The 22,418-nt window shown below is 46.8% G+C and overlaps 1 protein-coding gene across 2 annotated transcripts; it reads right to left on the reverse strand.

Moving 5' to 3' along the window:
* Positions 1–8,216: 8,216 nt before the first annotated feature.
* DUSP6 (dual specificity phosphatase 6) lies at positions 8,217–12,035 on the reverse strand (the record flags this gene model as incomplete). Of its 2 annotated transcripts, XM_082014440.1 has the most annotated exons (3): positions 11,035–12,035; positions 9,934–10,371; positions 8,217–8,524 (listed from the first exon to the last, which is right to left on the reverse strand). In XM_082014440.1, exons 1-3 carry the CDS (start codon positions 11,435–11,437, stop codon positions 8,217–8,219), a joined length of 1,149 nt encoding a protein of 382 aa, XP_081870566.1. In that variant the 5' UTR covers positions 11,438–12,035. The 2 variants fall into 2 exon arrangements, with proteins under 2 accessions (XP_081870566.1, XP_081870567.1); XM_082014441.1 differs by lacking the exon at positions 9,934–10,371.
* Positions 12,036–22,418: the final 10,383 nt, after the last annotated feature.

Consider the following 22,418-nt stretch of genomic DNA (forward strand, 5'->3'; position numbering starts at 1 on the left):
TAGTTAAGCATGTGAATATCTTTACTGACAGGAATAAGCTCATTGAACTCTGTAATAAGACTCATCAATCCAAGGATGTAGGTAAGAACTGTCATTCTGGAATATAGCAACATGCACATTATTTAAGTCAAGCTACACACTGTACCAGGCTGTGCAGGAATGAGGAAAAAAGGAAATTTTCTTTTGACCTCAGATAATAATCGTATTTATTATTAACATCACAGTAACGTCCCATAGCTCTAACCAGCTCTCATTAGCCAAGGTACTCTATAAACATACTAGATTATTAAATACCTGCCAAAGGAAGCTTACATACACTTTGAAGCGTAAAAAATGAGAATCCTGTTAATTTTATTTCACCATAATCAATAGGGTCTTTTGAAACCTTAATACTGTAATAACAAATTGAGGGCTTGAGTACGATCTCTGCTACTCTTGTGTAAAGCCATAAGAATGCCATTCATTTTGACCTCGTCAGGGAGGTTGAAATATGTATTGCTGGCATGAAGAAAAAACACTATTAGAAGAGTATTATTAAGGTTGCAAATGTCAAGCACTTTGAAGCTTACAGGAGGAACTTGTGCACCTAGCTGCCACTTGAGACACCTCAAAGCATACAAAGTTTAGCTGCCAGCGAATCCCAGAAACAGCTACATTTTCTCATCTCTTGCCTTTCCAGCATCATCACCACGGCACCCCGCTTTCTCTCAGCTGACGTGCGTTTTCTTTTCTGCTTAACACCAAAACTGTTCTTAGATGACTGATCTCATCCATATTTTGCCCGGAGAAAACAGGGATGTAAAGAGTATTTACACTGCACAATGCAGAGACACTCGAGATGGCTGTGATCGGTACTGCTCAGGTACAGAAACAGTATAGCTGTGCAGTCAAACTTACCCATTTTGGGGCAGACTTACGGCACAATCCTCTACCTCACTGACACGACATCACACATCCCCTCCCTGCCCCCAGGGTGCTGTGCCGTCGCTGCTCAGTGCAGCTGGCAGCTCAACACCGGGAGCTGGCTCAGCTAAATTTTATCGCTGCTAACTTATAAAGAAAGTTCAAGATGCAGTTGCTTGGCATGTGCAAATCACCATCTTCCAAATGCTCAAATCTTTGGCAACAGGAGCTTTTCAGGGAAGCAGCGCCAGGCGCATTCCCGACACACCCTGCCAGATTTCGTGTCCCTTCCTCCAGGCACAGAGTGCCGAAGATGTTTGAGGAAACAGTAACAGATTTTGTTACACAGACAAAAAACAAGGCATTTTCTGCAGAAAAAAGGGCCAAGCCTTTTAGGATGACATTTTCAGAGGGATATTAATTTCTTTTCATCTTTATAGATCAGCCTGAGGCATTTATATTCAAGTCCAAACAAAGTCTAGCAAAGCTGTAAACATCTGAAAAGTCCTCTTTCAAAAGGAAGCATTGGTTCACCTTAATAATAGACATTGTCTACTGTCTGCTCTGACAGTAATTTGCAAATATAAAAAAGCTTTTGTTCACATACAGTATCCTGCAAAATTTCACTTAAAAAACCTGGGTGAGGGATTTTAAAGGTGTGTGTGAAAGACTGATTTGTTGTTCCTTTTTTGTATTCTGAGAAATCAGACACATTTTGTCTTTATTTATAACCAAAACATCCTGCACAGAGTCTGAGCGTTACTCAATTCCTGATGCTTAAATCGAATATCAGCTCCGTGCTGGGCTTCAGCATGGGCTGAATTTCAGTCCAGATGAGAAGTGCTGTGCTACATTTCTTCACAGAGAGCAGGCTTGGCCTAGAAACCCCTCAAACAAATGAATGTGGCAGAAATACCGACACAGAAAATGCAATTTAGATCACTGATAGCACAGGAAATCCTAATCAATCAAGCAATAGCTGAAGTCTCACTGATCCTGATTTCTTTTTTTTACGTGTTAGTAGGTCCCCAGGACACTAAGATTATAATTTTTTAAAATAAGGAGAAAAGTTCTCTCCCACCACATTGAGACATTTCGACTTTCTAGCTCTGTGTCTAGTTCAGAATCTTATCATATTACTGTATTCAGGGAAAAAGGATCTACAAAAAACACTAATGTCCCTAATGGTCTCTATATAGAGGCAGATAATGTCTTCAAGGGATTCAAGAGTGTTACAACCACCAGTCTGTGCTGGGATTCTCCACTGGTAGTCTCTGCTGCTATGCTGATTTACATCATTTGAGTGCCCAACTTAGCAACTGAACAGATAATGTGTTTTCACAAATACTAAATACTAGTGCTTCCAGTCTGTTTTTGCAAGGACATAATTTCCCAGCAAAGGGAAAAAACGCCACCTTTAAACTATAAAGAACTTTTGCCCTGAGTAAACCAAGTGTCAGCCATCAATCTGTTTTTCAGATGGCTTCACTTGCAGATGGGAATTTGTTTCCTACAGAGTTGAGGTCAGCAGGAAAAAAAGATGAAAAAAGAGACTTCCATAATGCCCTAAAACATGGCTTTAACAGAAAAACAGAGAAGTTTATTAAAATAAAAGTCTTGAAGTTAAGCGAGGACATTGCCCATTTGGGAAGGTGGAAGATCTCAGTAGCAGAACTTTCCAAAACACTTGTGCCTCCAGTGAAATGAGCAAAGTGCTTCACCGTGGTCTCCACATTATGGTAAACAGACCTCCCACGTAGTATCATTTTATGTCGCTCGTATCTGCAGTGCTGGAACAGCCGCGGGATGGGAGCGCGCCAGCATTTCTGCACGCTTCCTGCGTCCTGGGGATCACAGCTGTGAAGTAGCACAGGGCGCACGTTCTGTTGCATCTCTCAAATATAGTCCTGAATGCAACTTCTGTCATTAAGAAATATTTCCTAAACAGACTCCATGCCCCCACTTTCCATCTGATAATCATCTCCTTGTGTTTGTGGTAAGTCAACATCCTTCATCTTTGCCTTATGAGGAAAAGCTATGGCTGTGAGCACTCCGAAATTCCCTCGGCGCTTGCAGATCCCTACGATAACAAACAACAAAGCATCTAACACGGTTTTTTCCTTTCCTTACAGAGACAAGCACTTTACTCAAAAGGGAGCAGTTCCCATACCAGCTTTCTGCCTGTCCTGTCTAGTAAGTCACAGCACATTCTTATCTCTCAAACTTGGCAATGAAGGAAGGAGACGCATGATGCAGCACCCTCCGTTTCTCGATGTTGGGGAGGCGGGGGGAAAGGGCAGAGTCCGCATACACCCCAATGTCACCACATGCCATGAGAAAACACCAGCGGGTAGCCTTTATTTCCCTTTGGCTATGAGGTGTTTGGAGCAAACTGAGCCACCTTCCTTGAATGCAGCATCTCGCTGGAGTCCCAGCAGTCACTCACATGCGCTGCTGCGTGATGGAGGGGCCCTGCCCCATGCTTGTGCTCCTGGGGTAACTGAGCAATGCTGAACATGCACACCCAAGGTCCAGGGGGGCACTGAACTGAGCTTAGCAATTTGTTCCACCACCTTCACTCAGGCAAAGCTTTTGGTGATTTATAGCGGTGTGGAGAGAGGGCCTAAGCTGTAGCCTCGTTTAAATGTTCACGTGCAATTCTTTTTCCTGGAGCTCCGAATAAAGTTTCATCGTGCTTCTCAACAGGGAAAAATTTTTGGCTAAGCTTTTCAGAGAAGCTGAAGAAACGCTCTCCAGACACACGATTGTTAAGCCTGGTTTCAGTTTTTCTAGCAGAGCTGCCTTTGGCGGCCACATTTTCAGTCTGTTCCCACTTTACTCCCCACTTGTTGGAGGGGGGGTTAGTGCACCGTGACACTGGGTGGGCCCTGAGGAAAAGCTGCTTCCTCACGCCTGCCTTCCCTGTTAGCCGCAGCAGAGTGCTGGGTGCCATACAGAGAGGACCCAGGGAAGCCACGCAGAGCCAAATCCACCCAGCGATGGGGAATGGAAATGGGGAACAAGGTCATCTGCTAGGAAGCGGCAAGAGGACAGCAGTGGTATCTTCTTACTTCTTCCTCTCAAATACGTCTTTCCTACAGCTCATTTGAACTGACTGACTCTACGAGAACTCACCCTGTTTTTCACTGTGAAAACAAAGAGGAGTAGGGAGGCTTAAGGCTGGGAAAAATTGAGTTGATTGAGGATACATGAGACAAACAGGAAGAGAGTAACAGGAAAAAAAAAGACAAGGCAAGAAAATGAGAGAAGAAAGGATGAGCCATGGAGCTTAGGAAAAGGTCTGTGGAAAAACAGAAGGCACGGGGGGAAGAGCAGCATTACAAAAGAACAAGAAACAGAATGGGGAAAAAGAAAATTACGGCTACAACCACAACAACAAAAAAGAAAGAGTTGGAAGATACTCTGAAGGTGGCCATAGAGTGGTTTGAAAGGGCGTGAGCAGGAAAGAGGAAATGCAAGAAGGGGAACCAGCACAGTGAGCTACACGATGTTATTGCTCAGAAAATAGAAAGCAAAGTGCTACTGTGCACCCAAACACTGAGGGGAACCTTGGCCTTACCAGAGCAAAGGGGGGATGGATGCCACAGGACACAACTTCACCCTTTATGTTAAAAGCACCGATGGGTCGCATGAGAAAGCTCTGATCGCTCCTGAGGGTACGATTTTCCTTCCTAATACCTCCATAGCTTCTGAAGGAATTCAGTACCTCTCACTCCTACATTCTAATATGAAGCAGGTTGCAATTTTTTCAGACGCAAAGGGGGGGAATGGGGGTGGTATTCCCTCTCTTCCCTCTATATACATCAGGCCTGTCCCTACAGGCACAAAGGACTTATTCTTCCCTTTACAAATTACTTTACCAGCTGAGGAACTGCAATAGCTGCCAAACCCCCCAGAAGCCCGAGACCTCTGCCCCATCCCAGCAAGGACTAAAACGAGGGAGGGGAGAGGGGAAGCGAGTTATTCTGGAACAAGTGCTGGTGGGGCTGCAGGAGCAAGCAGAGCCTGGCCTCAGAAAAGCTGGCAAATGCTTGTGTAGCATGAGCCTTTCCCTGCACCGTGCTGGGGCAGAGTAACCCAGGAGCCTGTCTAGGGAGGGTGAACATTGCTGGTGAAAGCCCTCACCTCTTTTCCTTCCAAACCATTTGTAATTAAGAGCTGGCGCATGAGCGAGTGTGAACACCCCCGGCAAAATCAGAGGTTGAACCAGGTTTTGGTTTGGCTCCAGTTCTGGTTTGGGTTTGCCTGTGACCGAAGTTGTTCTCGCCCAGACCTGGCTCAAGTTCAGACAAGTTTTCTGACTAACAGCCCTGGTTCAAGCCTTGCTCGAGGAAAAGTCTGGAACAAGTTTTCTGCCCAACTCTGCTGTATGTGTGTGTGTGTCTGAGCAAAGCCGGTCATCTTTGCAAGCTGCTTTGAAAAGTTAGTGCTCACAAGGGCTTCCTGCTTCCTTCCTGCTTCACCGGTGACTGACACCAAATGGGTACTTCTGCAATTCATCATTTTTGGGACAAGGAAGCAAAGAGAGCCAAGGCACTCCTCCCCTGGGCTGCACCACTGCACACTGCTCTTTGCCTCCCCACCTTAACGGGCACCTAGTCACAATTAACATTTGCAACTCATTCAGCCGGAAATATTTGCCCGGTGCAAACAGCTGAGGCGTTCGGCATCAGCCTTTTCTCCATGCAAGGCGTATGAAAAAGGGGGAGGGATGAGGAGCCCTACACTTGCTGAACGGGAGAGGCCCGATTGCGCTCAACAGGTTCAGTTCACGCCGTGACCCTGCCCGGCTTCCTGCTATTCAGATGTGTTACTTCCCCTTTGTGGTAATGGCCTGTGGCAGCCGGCCAGAAAACACTATTAATTTCAGAAGTGGCCTGACAACAAACCCACAGCGAAACGAGAGGAAGCGGCGGGGAGGCCATCTGTTGACTTCAGCAGAACAGTAGGGACGCAGCTATGTAGGTTCTACAAGGAAAGCAGATTAATAATCCACAAAGAGGAAACTGGCTAAAATTATCCGCAGACCATATTAAAAAAAAAAAAAAGGGGGGGGGAAGAGTCACTTGAGCTGCAGCTGGACAGGAAATTGCTAGAGCTGCTTGCAAATCTCCACTTTGAGCAGAGCAGCACAGGGAATGCCAAGAGCGGAAACCGTTCAAAACTGGATTAGCACAAGCCAAGTTTAACTGCAACCCACTTCTACTTTCACAGTTTATGCACTCAATCTAGGCCACTACTGCATGAGACACTGACTCACTTTTTTTCCCATGTTTTGTTTGCTTTTCATTTCACACACTTGCAGTTTCTAAAATTACTTGAAATGTGCTTCCAGCTGCCAGTTCTGCAGAACCCCGGCAGCCAGCCCCAGCTGCAGCATCAGCCCATCACCCTGGTACTGCACAGGGATTTTGGCACCACTTTACCTTGGGCCACTTCTCATCAGGATGTTAATGACATAAGTTGCAGCAGGAAGTTTTGCAATCGCTAGAATCCCCCTTTTTCCTTCTGCAGAGACAGGACTACTTGAAGGGTCCAAAGAGGAAATGAGGTGACTAAGGGTAGAGAGACTTTTCCTCCTTGACTTCACCTGCTGAGCTGCAACGTAGCTGAACAGTGACAGAAAAACCATTTACAGGCTGCAGGCTGTTGATGAATCTGTGAAAGGAGTTCCTGCCAGATAGATAAGGAGAGCACAAACCCATCTCCTGGCATCTGTAATTGAGTGGCCAAAACTTGTAAATAAATCCAGAAAACAGCAGTTCCTTACTCTTAAAAAAGGGGGGGGGGGGAGGGGAAGGATCCTTACGGCCCAGGGTCAGGTGCATCCCTGGGGTATCAAAGGGATGCTGGAATATTTTGCAATTCACCTCAAGGCCTTCAAAAGCATTCCCTTCACCAAAGCAAGACAGGAATCCAGCACATGGACTGTTTATTCATTTAGGCACCAGTGGACCAAAGGGGAAATCAAGGCTTTATTGTCTTAGGGGCTGTACAAAAGCTATTGAAAGCAATCATTACCTTTAAACATAACCATATGTTGTATGTGCAATTAACCACACCCACACAAAGGAGCAAGGGGGAATAAAGCAGCCAGGTTCTCAATAGCCAAAAATAGTTATTTATTTATTAATAATTTAAGGTTTTACATTCTTATAATAAATTCCATCTTAAAACTTTTACACCATGAATTAGACTCTCCCTTATTGGCAACCGTGTGCAGGTTCACTGTGCGTACACACAGGTACAAATGCTCGCACATACTTCCAGTTTTATACAAAAAAAAGAAAAAAGAAAAAGATGCAAAATATTGCATTTGAGGTGAAGCTCCCTGAAGAATTTGTACAGAGGTAATGCACTGTTTCGCACATCTGAAAGTTTTAAAAAGTGATCGAAAATCTTTTGCATTCAAAGACAAATCTCCCAGATGACCTATTTACAAAAGGTAAGGCAAAAAATTAATTTAATTTAAAAATATATATATCATGTGGAAGCTACATCAAGAGCATGAGAAAAAAAATCACCACAAGGAAAGGAAAATTATATGAAAGAAGAGACAGTACTTGCTCACAAAACATGATTTGCAAACTTCTCACCATTACCAATTCTCCCTCATGGAAAGCTTGCTTCAGTTGAACAATAAAATTAAGCATGCTGCAAATATATTCTTTGCAATTAAAAAAACCAAAACAAACAAACAAAGCAGAATTTATGAAGAGAACAAAAACATAGATGTCCCTTGGATTGATTTCTTGAATACATGTGAATTCAAATAAAATTGCAAATCGATTTAAGATTAAATATTTACATTGATCAAGTAGACTACTACTGAGCTCCCAGCAAACAAGTACTCCAAATACACTAAGCTGAAACGTCTTTCTTTGGCTCCTCTAAATTAAAACAAACAAACAAACAAAAATAACCAGTCTTCACTGAAGACAAAGATGTGTTTCACAGATCCAAAAGCAGAGAGGGAAGCAGGACAGTTCCAGGCTCTAGAGAACACGTGCTGAGCCTGTCCAGCCTTACCCCACCACCCTGGAAGTCCTCGGACCCAAGCCACTGCGCCAGCAGGGATGAGCACGCTGCCCACCTGCCGCCTGGTCACCACGTTCCCTCCCTTCGCAATAGCCGATTCCATACTGTGTAACCTTTCCCAGCCTGCACTGGCAGCTGCTTTTTGATAGCAGAGGCCAGAAAAAGAGAAAGCTGCATTTTCTTTATCGCTGCCAAAGAGAAACCATTGAGGAGTGATCCCATGAAACGGACAGGAGAAGGGAGGCGGTGCGAGCTCACGTGGACTGCAGGGAATCCACCTGGAAGACGTTCTGGTTGGAAGGAGTGGTGAAGTACAGCTGCTGGTTCGGCACTCGATTGTCACAGGGGCTGCTCAGCCCCAGAGTCCGCTCAAAGTCCAGCAGCTGACCCATGAAGTTGAAGTTGGGCGAAATGTTGGACTTCTTCATCTTGACGATATCATAGGCATCGTTCATGGACAAGTTGAGCTTCTGCATGAGGTAGGCCACCGTCACTGTGACCGAGCGGCTGATCCCTGCTAAGCAATGCACCAGGACACCACAGTTCTTCCCCCGTGCTTCATCTGTACAAACAGGCAGAGGACACATAAGACAGGGGGTTGGTAACTGATCTCAACACAGGCGAGATTAGCATCAAATGGGAAGAAAGGGCAATTCTGATCCCCGTACCTGTCACTGCAAGGCAGGAGTTAACTTCACCAGCTTAAAACCAGGGCAAGAGCAGAATCCACCCCCCCTACCTATTTGTACCCGAGCCCAAGAGCTGAGAAAACTAAGAATGAGACAACGGGAGCTGGGTACGCTGCATGACACCGTTTTAAAAGTCAGTTTTAAAAGACACTCTTTTGCCTGGAGATTTGCCTTAAATTCTTACAGTCCCCTTGCCCCAGCATGGAAATCCTGCAATATGTCACTGAATGCCTTTTATACAGACCAGCAGACTGCAAAGGTCTATTAAATTATTCTCCAACTGTTGTGCAGCTAACAATGGAAGTATTCAGGCATTTTAAAAGAATGAGGGAAGTCACAGGGGACAGCCCATTAGGAGGAACAGGATGTCAACATTGGTTGAAAATGGGTTCCTTTGTAATAGGAAATGCATTACAATGCCTGGAGATTAGTTTCTTTGTGGCTTCCAGCCCACATTTCTTCCTGCTGGGCTCAGATTACCTACATTCTCCACTATTACCGGTATCATTCAACCGGATTACAGCACAGCTTCCCAACAGATAATGCGATGCCCACACCACCGCACCCCGATGGGGTGATTTTAGTCGTGTCCCCCTCCCCCGAAACGAAGGAGAGTGCAAATTTTAACGAGAGCTCCTTGAGCCCGAGGAGTGTTTCCAAAAGCTGACGGATAACGTCTAAGGGCTGGCTAACCGAAGCACCGAGCCTGAGAGATATATCATTATTACCAAGAGATTTAATTAAAGCTGTGACTACACATTTGCCAGGGATACTGGTTATTCATAACTTATATTTAAAAGCTAAAGTTAGCTTGCCAGATAGTTTCTTTTTATTCTACTGTTCTTCAGTAACCTCAAGAAGAAAAAGAAAACCACCACCACAAACCAAAAAGGACGGATAAGCCATCAACCCCGGGTTCATTTGCTCTCCACCACCACCACCTCCGCCAGGAAGGGATTTAAAAATATCCCCCATCCTGCACATTGCTCAGTCCCCAGCTCCGACACAAACGGCTCAGGGAGGAATCCCACAGCCAGCCAAACCAGGAATGCGTCTGCAACCTGCAAACGTCGCTTACAATTCACCGGGGCTCTTCACCACCACCCCCAACAGCCCCAACCCGCCCCTCAGCTTAAACTGGCTTTAAACCAGAAAGCGGGGCATCCGACAGAGACTGACAGAAACGCTGCTACCGCTTCTCGCCCGAAATCTCCTCAATTCTGCAAAATAAATTGAATTCTGCCGCTTGACATATATCTGTCGGCAAATAAGCGGGTCTCACCTATAAAGGATATGGCCTCAGGAAAGAACTGAGACAGGTTTTGGCTCCAGTGGTCAGAGATCGGGATCTGTTTGTACTTGAATTCGCCGGCGTTTTCAAAGAGATTAGGCAGGTTGGGGGTAACATTCAAGATGTATTTAATGCCAAACTCTTCTAAAACGTCCAGATTAGTGGAGTCCTTGGCACAGCCTAAGTAGAGGTAGGGTAAAATCTCCACCGGGAAGGAAGGCTGGTTGTTGGAGAGAGGGCTGCCATCGGAGTCGGTGGCACTATTGGGGTCTCTGTCAATGTCAGATTCAATGTCTGATGAGGAATCAGAGCTGATTCGGAGGCCTCCCAAGCCCAGGACTGGCAAAGAAGGAGAGCTGCTGCTACACGAACTGTCTAGGTTAGTTTCGCAGTGCAGGGCGAACTCGGCCTGGAACTTGCTGAAACCACCTGGGGAGAAAAGCAAAGGGGGGGAAAAAAAATGCAACCTAATGTAAGATGGCAAGCCGACTTACTTCCCTGGTACAGCCCTGCCTGGAAAGGGGCATCTGTTTCCCACCCTCTCGAGCCCCGGGAAAACAAGAGAAGAGAAAAAAAAAAGTCACAGTCTCGCGCAGACGGACTAACCTAAAAGAAGGTTTAAGAAAATCGCCCGCTGCGGCGGAGGGCTCAGCACATTCCAGATTAAAGCTCCGTGCCGCTTCGCCCTGGGGGTACCTCTGGAGCGAGGTGTCTCGAAGGCAACTCCTCCTGCCCTTCCCGGCTCCCGCCGGGCTCCCCGCTAGCCCCGTCCTCCCCTCGCTGCTACAGCCATTCCGGTCTCCGGGGTCCCTTTAAACAAAGCGAGAAGGGTGCTGGGGGGTGGCGGGGAGAGGGCAGGGGGCTTTCGGGCAGGGCAGGCTGGTGTCCTCCCGGAGCGCCAGCGTGCCGTGTCCGGGGGGTGGGGAGGACACCCCGCGGACGCCCCCCCTCCCTTCCCCGGGCAGAAAGCCGCACCGCCGAGCCGCAGGGCTCGCCTCCCCGACACCCACAGCCCCGGGCCCCTGGCAGGCAGGGAGGCAGGCAGGCCGGCAGGCAGCGATCTCTCGCCCAGCGCCGGGCGGCCCTTCTCACCTTCCAGATAAAACGCCTTGCAGCCTTCGTCTTTGAGGCGCTTGAGGAGCAGCCCCAGCACGGACTCTCCGCCCGTGTTCTCGTTCCAGTCGCGGCTGTGCTCGTCGTACAGCACCACCGTGTCGGTGCCGCACCGGCGGGCGAAGCGCTCCCGGTCCTCCTCGCTGCTGGCGACGAGTGAGCGCAGGGGCAGGTTGCCCTTCTGCAGCCGCCGCAGCATGATGCCGGGGATGGCCACGTTGATGGCCGACTCGATGTGGGACGACTCGTACAACTCCTGCGGCCGACAGTCCATCAGCAGCAGCCGGTCGTTGCCCATCTCCAGCTGCTCGTTCAGCCACGCCACGGATTTACTAATCGCCATTTCCGACGCGAAAGGGACGGGTCTGAACGTATCTAGCATGAGGAAGAACGGGGGGAAGCGCAGCGTGCTCTGGAAGCGCCCCTCTCTCTCACAGGGACATGCGGCTGGCCAGGCGGGCTGCACCCCTCCAACTCCGCACAACTTATCTCCCTCCGCCCCAGGAAAATGAATCACGCAGCACCCCCCCCCGCGCCGCCTCCCCCGCGCCGGGCAGCGGTGGAGTCACGGGGAGGGAGAAGCAGCCCCGCCGGGGGTGCGTGTGTGTCTAAGTGTGAGCGTGTGTGTGTGTGAGCGTGCGTGTGCGCGCAGCCAGCCTGCCCGGTCTCTTTTTTTTTTTTTTTTTTTGTCAATGAATCCCTGAATGAACCTGCCTAATCGCCGCCGCAGCTCGAGCCCTTGGGCTTTTCCTCCGCCCCGAGTGAATGAAATCCAATTAACGCGCCGCCGAGCGGGGCTGCCCCGCTCAGCGCTGCCGCCGCCGCCCCTTCCCCGCCAGCGGCGCCCCTCGGCCCCGCGCGCCCGGCGCCCGGCGGCTCCTCAATGGGTACAACCGCGGGACGCCTCAATGGATACATTCCCCGGCGCAGCCAATGGGGGAGCGCGGAAGGGGCTGTTGCCGCGGCGACGGGCCGGCTGGAACAGGTTGTGTTGATGAATCGTTAATGAGTTTGTCATTCACAAAAACGGAAAGGAATTTCCGCTCCGGATAAGCCGAGCGCAAACAAGCAGCAGCCGCGCCGCGGCGGGCGGGGGCGGAGGGGGCAGGTGAGGGGGCCCAGCCCAGGCCTCTCCTCCCCGCCGCGGGCGGCGGAACAAAAGGCGCCTTCCCTCTTCTTTCCATGTTTTCCCTCACTAAATGCGACGCTCCGGGGGGTCGGGGGGGTCGGCCGTGCCTCGCCGCCTCCCCCCCCCCCCCCCCCCCAATTCCCCAGCGCTGATCCTGGCCTGGCTTTTTCATTTAGGGCGTTCCGGGAATCCCATTTTTAGGGAGGCGGGTAGCCTCTGTCCTCAGCTGATCTCTACACGGGTGAAGGGTAAACCCCGAGCTAATCTCTTCTTACGGGGCCCGGCTTCATTTGCGGCAGAGCCGGCACCGCCTCCGGAGCAGCCCGCGGGCACTGCTAAAACCCGGGAGGGTCACCGCAAAAACGTGACCGGAGAAAGCGGCCGGTCCCTTCAGGTAGCCGTTAATGGAACCGCGCTAGCCCGGCTGCGGCGTGGGGCCGCCGGCGGCGCGGAGCCCGCAGCCAGCCCCGGCGGCGCGGGGAGCGCCCTGCCCGCCGCCCCACGGCCCGGCCCGGCGGGGCTCCTCGCACCTGGCGGCCCCCGGCCGCCGCACCGCCTTCTCCCGCGGGGCGGCCTGCGGGTGGGGCTCGACTGACGCTTCCCCCGGCCCCCGGCGGGCGGAAAGGCACTGCCGGCCCCGGGAGGCGGGTGGCCCGGCGGAGCGGCGCCGGGGTAGCTGTGGCCCTGGGCCGGCGGGGAGCGGGGCCGGAGGCTGAGCCGGGCGGGCTGTCCCCCTCGGCGGGGGACAACCCGTACCGGTTGTCCCGAGGTTCGGGTTAGTGAAATGGGTAAGTGAAATCCGAGGAGCGAAAATAAATCGGGAGAAGCCTGGCCTAAACGCTAATCCCTTCGCCAGCATCTGCCCGGGAGTAAAATTGTTCTGAAGAGGCTAATCTCGTTTACACTGCTGCTGTGCTTCAAGACTGATTATTCGTAATCCCGGCTGGAGGAGGTTCCTTGGGTAGCGAGTGGCTGGAGAGGGTTGACCCGGGGAACAGACAGTGGCGTGGACAGTCCGGTGCAGAAAACATCCGTGATGTTAATTGAGTTGGCATTAACGACGTCCTCCCCAGTAGGGATTTTGAGAGGATCCCGGCGTGCTACCTGTCAAAGGCTTGCTTGAACACGGGACTGAAGCATTACAGAAACCCTGCTCTGACCCTAAACAGGGGGATTTAGCCGGGCTGATGTGCAGCCCGCTGGACACACACCACACATACTTTGTCCCACCACTCAGTTGGGGCAAACTGTCGAGTCCACCTTGCCCACTATTAAAGAGTTTCCAGGCTGTTCTTATCAGATGCTTCACTTGCTGTTCAGCTCTGAGTATTCAGGCTATGGGGTTAAATGTTTAGAGCAGTGACAGATCAAAGCAGGGGCCTTTGAGTTGTATTTATTTAGTTGTTGATTCCAACCACCACCACCCCCCTCCACTATATTTAAGTCTTATGTTTTCACCCATGTCAGGGCTCAAGCAGGACAGCAAATTCTTTGGGGCTGGTGCTCTTGGTTACTCTGTATTAGTATGGCAAATAGCACTGTCCTGGTAAAATGAATAATTGGGTCATAATTTAAGTCCTACTTTTATTTTCTTTCCTTAAAATTGCCACCAGGTTTCTTCTTTACCCTTCTTCTCAAGTATATCAGATAAACTTTTGTTCAAATTTTACAAACCAATATAACCCAGACCTCAGTGTTACTAACCACGGATTTCAGGCTTCAGAAATGGAAGTTCTGGAAACAGGTCTGCAAAGCATGAGCAACTGAAACAGAACTTCTCAAACCACCTCAACTGTAGTTATCTCTTAAGGTGCAGTATAATGCAATGCTTGTTTTACAACCACCTTGAACATTTCTTACTACTCAGTCTAATAAGAAGCTGTGTTTTCTCCGTTAACCTTCATCCCAGCAGGATCTGCAGCCAGAATAATCCTCAAATGACCAATTGCCACCTAAGGGGTCAACTTAGAGAACAAGCAGAAGGAGTCATATTAAACTATAGTGAATATGACCTGAAAATTAAAGGCAAGGATAATATCAGTATAACATTGTGACAATTCCCAACAAGCTTGACACGATAAATACAATTTGTTCTTTGTAATCTATGTTATTATTAATTAACATGGTTCTTTGGGGTTGCATTGTACTTTGATTGCATTTTCAAAAATGAAGATGCATGGAAAAAACATCAAGCACGTTGCAGAGTTGGGATTTGAAGAAAACAGAACAAGCCCCAAATTACTTCCATCAAGCACTTCCATATTCATACAAGGTAAACTTGCCTCTCTGATGACTAAAATATTTTAGGAAGAAAATATGTTCTGATTATCATCTTCAGGGCATTTTCAGTGACGTTTCATGGCAGTGGTTTAAAATAAAAATCTTAGTCATTCAACATTTTAACTGAAAGCTACATATTATGCGCGTAGTTTATAAACCCCATTGAGATATTTGCCTAGTAGTAATGCAACAATAAATAATGATAGCATCTAAAGAGATTTTTATCATAAGTACTGTCAGATCTGATTGAAATGTTATGACCATTAAGGTTAAGTATATGAAGGCAATAAAATGTTAGATGAAGCATGCTCAAGGGAATTGTATTTCCCAAGTGGAGCTGGGGCAGAGAATTGTAATGACGATGGCTATAGCCAGATCATTGCATGGCAGCAGTCTAAGGGTGGCATTTGGTGAGCTGGGAGCCAGGCAGGAGATGTTCCACTGCAGCAGGCTTAAACAAGTAAAATACAAATGACAACCTTTTAGCACACACCAGCTGAAGAACTGTAAAGGAGAATGAAAACTATGTGGGACATTGTTATCTTTATGTTCACATACCTGTATGCACTCACTTTCCCTCCCTCTGTCTGAACCACGCTGTCCTGTCTGTTGCTGAGGGATGCAGGAGTGGACTCAGTTAACATGCTACCATTTGACACGTTGTCAGAGACCAGAGCTACACCTTTCAGAACTTTTTTATAGTACCTAGGAAGTAGGAAGAGCCTGCTCCTGTTAACCACGATCCCCTCATTCATCCAGTCGCTGGCAGAGTTAGCTTTCGAACCCCGAAATGTGCATTTCTGGGTGGGGTTTGTCTTGTTTGTGGTTTGTTTTTCATTTTATACTTCCCAAGCTCAAAGCATATTCTTCATGAAAAGCCTTTTTTGCTGCTTTTTGGACCATAAACCTTCTGCTCATTCTTAGCATGTGTAAAGGCCTGAATAGATCTCTGTGACTGTTTATAACCTGAGCTTGTCTTGGCCCGAGATGCAGAAACAGGCAAGAAGAGTCTCGCATGGAGGATGGAGATCAGAGTTCAGTGTTGCTTTGCCCAATTCCTTCATGTTTCTCCCTGTAATGGAAGCCCTGGCCCTGAATTAGACAGACTATTTACACTATCTATGTAGTGTAATGGGAGAGAGAAGTACCAAAAAAGCAGGTACCTATGACATTTTGAAACCAGGCCAGCTGGGCCACTGTGAGGTGCTTCACAGCCTGGGATACTGAGGCAGCAATGTAGAGGCGTCCTCAGGAGGCTAAGTACTGAAGAAGTTTTTTCTTGCAATAGACATGAGGGATGAGAAAGATTTTTCCTTATATAAGTGCTTTCTTTGTCTAAAGGTGCAGGTTCACTCCTCTCTTCTACTTTATTTGGATCAGAATTTGATAGAAGCCTGTCTCTCTAAGAGAAGATGGGGCCTAAAATAGGAAAGGATTTCTGCTTCTTTGGTCAGACTTTTCCCATGTTGCATTAATCAATATTTACGAAAGCAAGGACTCCAGCCTTGGTTTTCCACATCCCGCTGATGACCTGAATAAAAGTGTCAGAGACACCTTCTGTCTCGGCACTGTTTGATGTCAGGAAAGTGAAGTACGCTCTGGGATTGCCTGCTGGAGAAGGCCAAGGAGCATGAAACATGCTGGCATCAGGATTTTTGTTGAGATGCCAACTCAACTCAACTTGGAAATGCAGGTGCTTGGAAAATGTAGTGGAGACAGGTTTCTCCACTGACAGGTCACACTTAGGCATGCATTTTGAGGATCTTGACTGTCAGCTTTGACTGAACCAGCAGATGCCTGTGATTCAGCTAGATAGTCATTCAGCTTTAGATGTCAGAAACTAGATGTTCACATTTTAGCTAGTTATGTCTCTCAATAACCACTTTCAGGGCATCTGCAGAGAGGACAAACTGCACTCTGGAGCTGCTCAGTTCCCTTAAGTGTCTGTAAATGGTACCTACTGTAACCAGCCCTTACTTTTAGCTGCTTACGTTACAGTCTGTGATTCTCACCTCTAGGTTTATCTGTACATCTCTCGCACAGTTCCTTTTAATTTCAGTAAAAGTGAGAATTAATGGTCTGTCTGTGTTGGTTTGTGTGAATGATCTATTTGAAAATAGAAATGCACAAATCATCCTAGACCAAACTGGCCATAAAGTACAGTGCCTTTGGTGCAGAACAGGTTAGTGCAGGGTGCCTCAAAGGGAGAACAAAATTGCCCTATAAAGCATTTTACTTGTTTTATGTAAAGCACAAACAATTTATGGAAATGGCATTTAACTGATTATTCAATGTCCAATTATTCACATCCAAAATAATTCCTGAAGCTGGAGAAATAAAACACTGAATGACTCCATTTAGGAAATCCTTTTGACTCAAGTGCTTTCCTTGAAACAGCAAATAGCTGGATGACCTCAAGCACATATTTAATTGTGCCTTGTAATAAAGTAATTTGATTAGCAATTACTTAGGAATGACGCTTTAAAATACTTAACAGCTACTACAGGCATGCATTTATTCAAGAGGTTTTGTTTTCTTTTCACTTCTTTTAGTATAAACTAAGTTCCCTTCTGAATGTGGCTCCTATGTGAATTCTCAGGGTGTGCAAAGGTGAGCAGTTTGGCTTGACAGCAGATTGCCAGTGGCTGTAGGGTTCTCCTTTCTTAGAGGATAAAACTAAGCTTGCAGGAGGGCAGTGCAAGGCACACATTTAACCAGGCTCACAATTGAGTGATTGTGGATTGGCCAAGCACACAGGCCAGCAATTGAATCTTTTTTTTTTCTTCTTTTATTTTCTTTTTTCCCACCAGGTACTGCCACTGGTAGTGGCAGTTTTGGTGGCACTGACCTGTTGTATCACTTCACAGCGCTTTACATTCTGCTGGCAACAGAAACATAGCATGGGTGGGCAGCTCTGTCTTAAAAATAATAAATGTGAAGGGAACAGAAGGCTATGTGTGTTCGTACTTTTCTTATAATTGATTACACGTTAATTTCAAAGCTTTCAAGTAAAAAATGGACTGTATAACAGAGGCAAAAAAAAAAGGCAGACAAAAGAAAGTGGTACTGAGACTGTGATTGCATAAAAATACTGATATGCCTTTAAACTTGGTGGCAGTGATTAAATTAATAAACTAGCTTACTAGCTGGAATCCAGATTTATATGGTTGTTACCGTAGCAGAGGAAAATGGCAACTGCTATTCAAAAGTCCCGATCCATGGTGCAGGAACATCATGCTATTTGTACAGGGGCATCACTGTGCTGGTATTATTTCTTTGCTAATACCAGAGAGTTCAGTAGTGCCCAAAGTGTGTTCTCATGTTTTGCCTGCTGGTGTGTTTCTCTCTGCTGTTGTCTGCTATTCAGGGACAGCCTGTATCATGCTATACCGGGCATATACATCACACCAGATGAGGCTGCTGAGAAAATGCTATAATCTCTTTAGTGCTGCCCATTTTGATGTGCTTGGAAGGGCTTACTAGGCACTAACATGGGCTTACCTGGGGAGGTATTAGTGCTATCACTAAAATCTGTTACTTCAATAACACTGTTCCATTTTCACCCCGTTCACTCATCCTACAAGGAAGCAAAGCCAAGGAAGCATCAAGCAAGTGTAGAAAGCAGCTTCCTGTTCCCAATGCTAAAGATTTATTTTTCTCCGTGTTTACGAGGTCCCCTGATCCCAAATCTCTTTCTTGTTCTGACCATGGGAATAAAGCCTGCCCCTGGGATGACTGAAGGCTTGTTCTAGACCATGAAAAGAGTAAACAAAGACTGCATTTGCACAGTGCAGGGTAAATCAGCTGTGCAGAGAGCAGAGCAGGGACAGCAAATTACGTAAGAAAAAGATCTTCATCCTGGGACAGGCATATTCAGGAAAAGAAATGCCGCACAGCTATCTTATGTTCTGGTTCCAAAGAGAGGCAATTAGGAGTCCAACCCAGGCATGAACAATTCAATTTCCGCTGTCTGTTTTTCATACAGCCACTGGAATGTGTCCTGGGGACCCGATGGAGCCGAGCACACAGTTTGGCTCCAGGATGTCACAGGGGGAAAGATGTGGACAGATATACGTCCTGGCACCTGCAACTCCCATTTAGCACATCTGCTTTACTTTTCACAGATGAAACCCGCATGGGGAGCTCTCCTGGGCCAGGCAGGACCTGTACCGAAGGGGGTAAATGCATTGACAGAGGCAAGAGTTTCCTTGTTACTGAGTCTGGGGCTTTCCCTGGTGACCTGCTGCTGTCAAAGACAGTTTGATAAAAGCTTGTCAAGGGGAAAGCATCAAACTGATGGCCCAACCTAGGTGCTAAAACATCCTCCTCTGTTAAAAAGAAGTCCTACTCTGTTAAAATGCTGAATTTGAAGCACCAGTGGCATTGCTGGCTTCCAGGGGACAGCATGCGACATAAGTCTTCGTGTCCTGCTGTGCAAGAGCCTAGCTTTCTGGTTTAGGTTGCTACATTTTGTATACACACACCCCCCCAAAAAAAAAAAAAAGAGAAAAAGAAGGAACAGGAGATAAAAAGAAAACTGCCAGAGTACAGTGGTCTCAAAGGGTCAGTCACCACAACTCCTAAGTCCCACAGATCAACCTAGTAATTTCTTTTCCTCTGGAAGCTGAAGAGACATTGGTCAGTGGGAGAAGGAAACCAGTAGAATTAATTTGGTGTAAATAGAACAAATGGGGAAAGGATAATGCCCTAAACATGAAGCAGTATTAAAAATGTCTGGGGCAGTATCGGGTTGCGCACATTAGTAGGAAAGTATATATTTAAGGTGCTTTTGAAAGGCATACATCTCAAGGTATAGCCATAAATGGGGGATGGAAGTTATTTCTTTATCTTTGATTCAGCATTTATGAGCTTTGCAGTATACATCATACCCTGAACGCTGGGTGTGTACAAGTGTAATCTCTGCAAATGTTGACAAGAGAATTACTGCTGTTAAGTTTATCCTGGCTTTAGTATGCTTAGACATTTATGAGGACTTAATGGTAAAACGGTCCCAACCAAATACCAATTCGTCACTTGGTACGTCAGAGCACAATGGCATGATGATTACAGTACCGTTCGTGGTCACAGTTTATGTTACTCATTTGGTACATTGGTGCCACCAGCATACCGCAAAGGTAAATTACATTAAATTATTAATTTCTCTGAGCAGTTTTGTAGTATAGCTGCAAAGTAGAAACAGTTTTCACAAAGTCTCCCATTCTGGCTAAGCTGTGCGCATAAATCTCTGTTCAGGTGTTCACAAGAGGTTGTTGTGGAGATGCCTACACCTCTATGCTTTCCAGTGGTGCATTGGAACCTCCCTGCTCTTTCTTAGAGGTTTTCTCCAGTAACTTGTAAATCATAGAATCATGGAATCTTTGGGCTGAAAGGGACCTTTTAAGTTCATCTAGTCCAACCCCCCTGCAAGGAGCAGGACATCTTCAACTAGATCAGGCTGCTCAGGGCCCCGTCCAACCTGACCTGGAATGTTTCCAGGGATGCGGCATCTACCACCTCTCTGGGCAACCTGTGCCAGTGTTTCACCACTCTCATTGGGAAAAATTTCTTCCTTATATCTAGTCTGAATCTGCCCTCTTTGAGTTTAAAACTGTTACCCCTTGTCCTATCGCAACAGGCCCTGCTAAAAAGTCTGTCCTCACCTTTCCTGTAAGCCCCCTTTAAGTACTGGAAGGCTGCAAGAAGGTCTCCCTGGAGCCAAATGTTGTTTTGTTATTTTGTTTTTGCTTCCAGTCCCATTTTGCACCAATATCTGCTTCATTTCATGTAGCAGTTCCATCAGATCAGAGAAGTTAAGCGTTTCTGGATCACATCGGAGTTTGAATGGGAATAAGACAGAAGTGTGCAGGAAGCAAGGACCGGCATCCAGCAGTGCCCGGCTCCCTTTCCAGTCTGCGCCAGGTCAGTGCCTCAGCACAGGGCCAGGTTGAGCTGCACGGAGGGGAGCGCTGTCCTGCAGAGAAGAGGGTTCATGGCCAGTTGTACTAACTGGATTCGGAAAGACGAACATTTACACAGCACGGGGGTCGAAACTGAGTAGCTTGTAGGTACAGTTGCTTCTGTATCTTGTTCCAGCAAGGAGAATGCAGAAGACCACAGCCAGCCACATCTAATCCCAGCCCTGCCCTTATATGGGGCTTGGGCAGGTTTTTGGAGAGCCGATACCCTCTGCAGCACTGCCATTCTTGGCTGCTTCCTCCGTGATGGGTGGGCAGGATCCCGAAGATATGGATTACCCTTTTTTTTTTTTTTTTTTGTCCTGAGTGAAGTGTAACTGTATTGAGTCAGGGAAATCACATTAGAATTACGCTGTAGATGATGTATCCTAGATGGTTAGCTCTTCAGATCGTAGAGGAACACTCAGTGATTCAGCCCTGCAATTTTTGGTGGAGTAGGTCTATTCCGGCATGTGGGTGTTCGCAGAACAATTACGTAAGTGTCAGGGTAGCGTGGAACTTTTGACATTTCTGACAGCTTAAGTGAGTTCTTTTCAGTCAAAAATATACTAATTGTTGTTCTCTTGCATTAAACACACATCATTGCCTTAACTGGATTTGGGAGGAATTTTTTTAAGCATCAGTTGTCAGGGCAAGATATTGGAGTGGTTTTATTCTTGAGAAAACAGGAGATTTTTCACAGTTACAGTGAGACGAACATTTGTGAGAACCGTTTTAAATCATGTAAGAGGGTGCGAAAGTTGCTATGCCATATGCCTGGAATTTACTATGGTAAAGCTAATTACTGCCACTGAATGCAAAGGCCCGTCAGCATTTTCATCATCACACCCACCCTCAACACGTTTTCTCCTTTTTTTTTTTTTTTTTTGAGTATTAGTTCACCTGACTTTTTTGCTTATATAGTTTCTGGGCTAAAGAATGATAATGCAACCTCCAAAATAACCCTTGAAATGCCTTATGGCCTGTACTCAAGGTAAGTAGGTTCAGTACTCCCTTGAAGTATGGTGGATTAGATTACGAGGCAACTGCTTTTCTACATCTATTACATAGGGAAAGAAGGAGAACTGGTTTGTTTCCCAAGAGCAAGATACCAAAATTAGTCAGACTAGGTCAGTGTCCAAACGGCATTTTCAAAGATTCTCTCTAAAGATTAAATATGAAAGAAAAAAAAATAGATAACTCTTTGCTTTCTTATTTGATCCAAGTTGTGCCTTTCGTACCAAATGCCTCCAGTCAAACTAGCCAATAGATTTTTTTTTTGATCTGGATAAATATGAATTCTTTCAAATGATCATGACCTTGATGTGCTGTCTCTTCTTCTATGTGGTACAATTAATGAGCCAGGTCAGAAGTCTGAATGGTGCTGGGCATCCAGCTGACCTGCCTGAGTGACCGTCCAGCAAAACAGCATTTGTCCACAGCTCTTGGAGAGTCAACAAATGGCTGTAGGATGTTTTTCACCTTAAAAAGTGTATTTTCTGAGTCAGTCAGAGAGAAGCGCTCTGTTATGTGCTCTATGGGTTCAGAGGGAGAACTAAACCTACCAGCTGTGTGGGTGCTTGTCCACACAGAGCACATGGGCTGTGTTAGCCGGTCTTTACCAAGGAATCTGTAAGATGAGGACTCTAGAAGTGACAGTATGTGGTGAGGAATCACTGGAATAACCTGTGCTCTTTGGGTTCCAACCAATATATTTTTGGCCAGGAATTTTCCTAATTAGTGAGGACAACTTCAGCCTGGATGTTCTGGCTTAATGATATGTACATTATGCCAGCTCAGACTCTTAACATAAGGGGGTACATTTTATCACTTGTCTCTGAAAATAGCAGACTCAAAGTTTGCATCTGAAGTCGTTGCAATCATCCAATTGCTTCTCCAACACTAAGAAAATTCTGGAGATCTGCAGTGTGAATCCATGGCCTTATATCACTCACAGCCTGGTGGACTGAAGGGATTCATTGTTCTAATGTGTGCTGGAG

This window comes from Phaethon aethereus, assembly GCF_964289735.1.
Source record: "Phaethon aethereus genome assembly, chromosome: 1".
NCBI lineage: Eukaryota > Metazoa > Chordata > Aves > Phaethontiformes > Phaethontidae > Phaethon > Phaethon aethereus.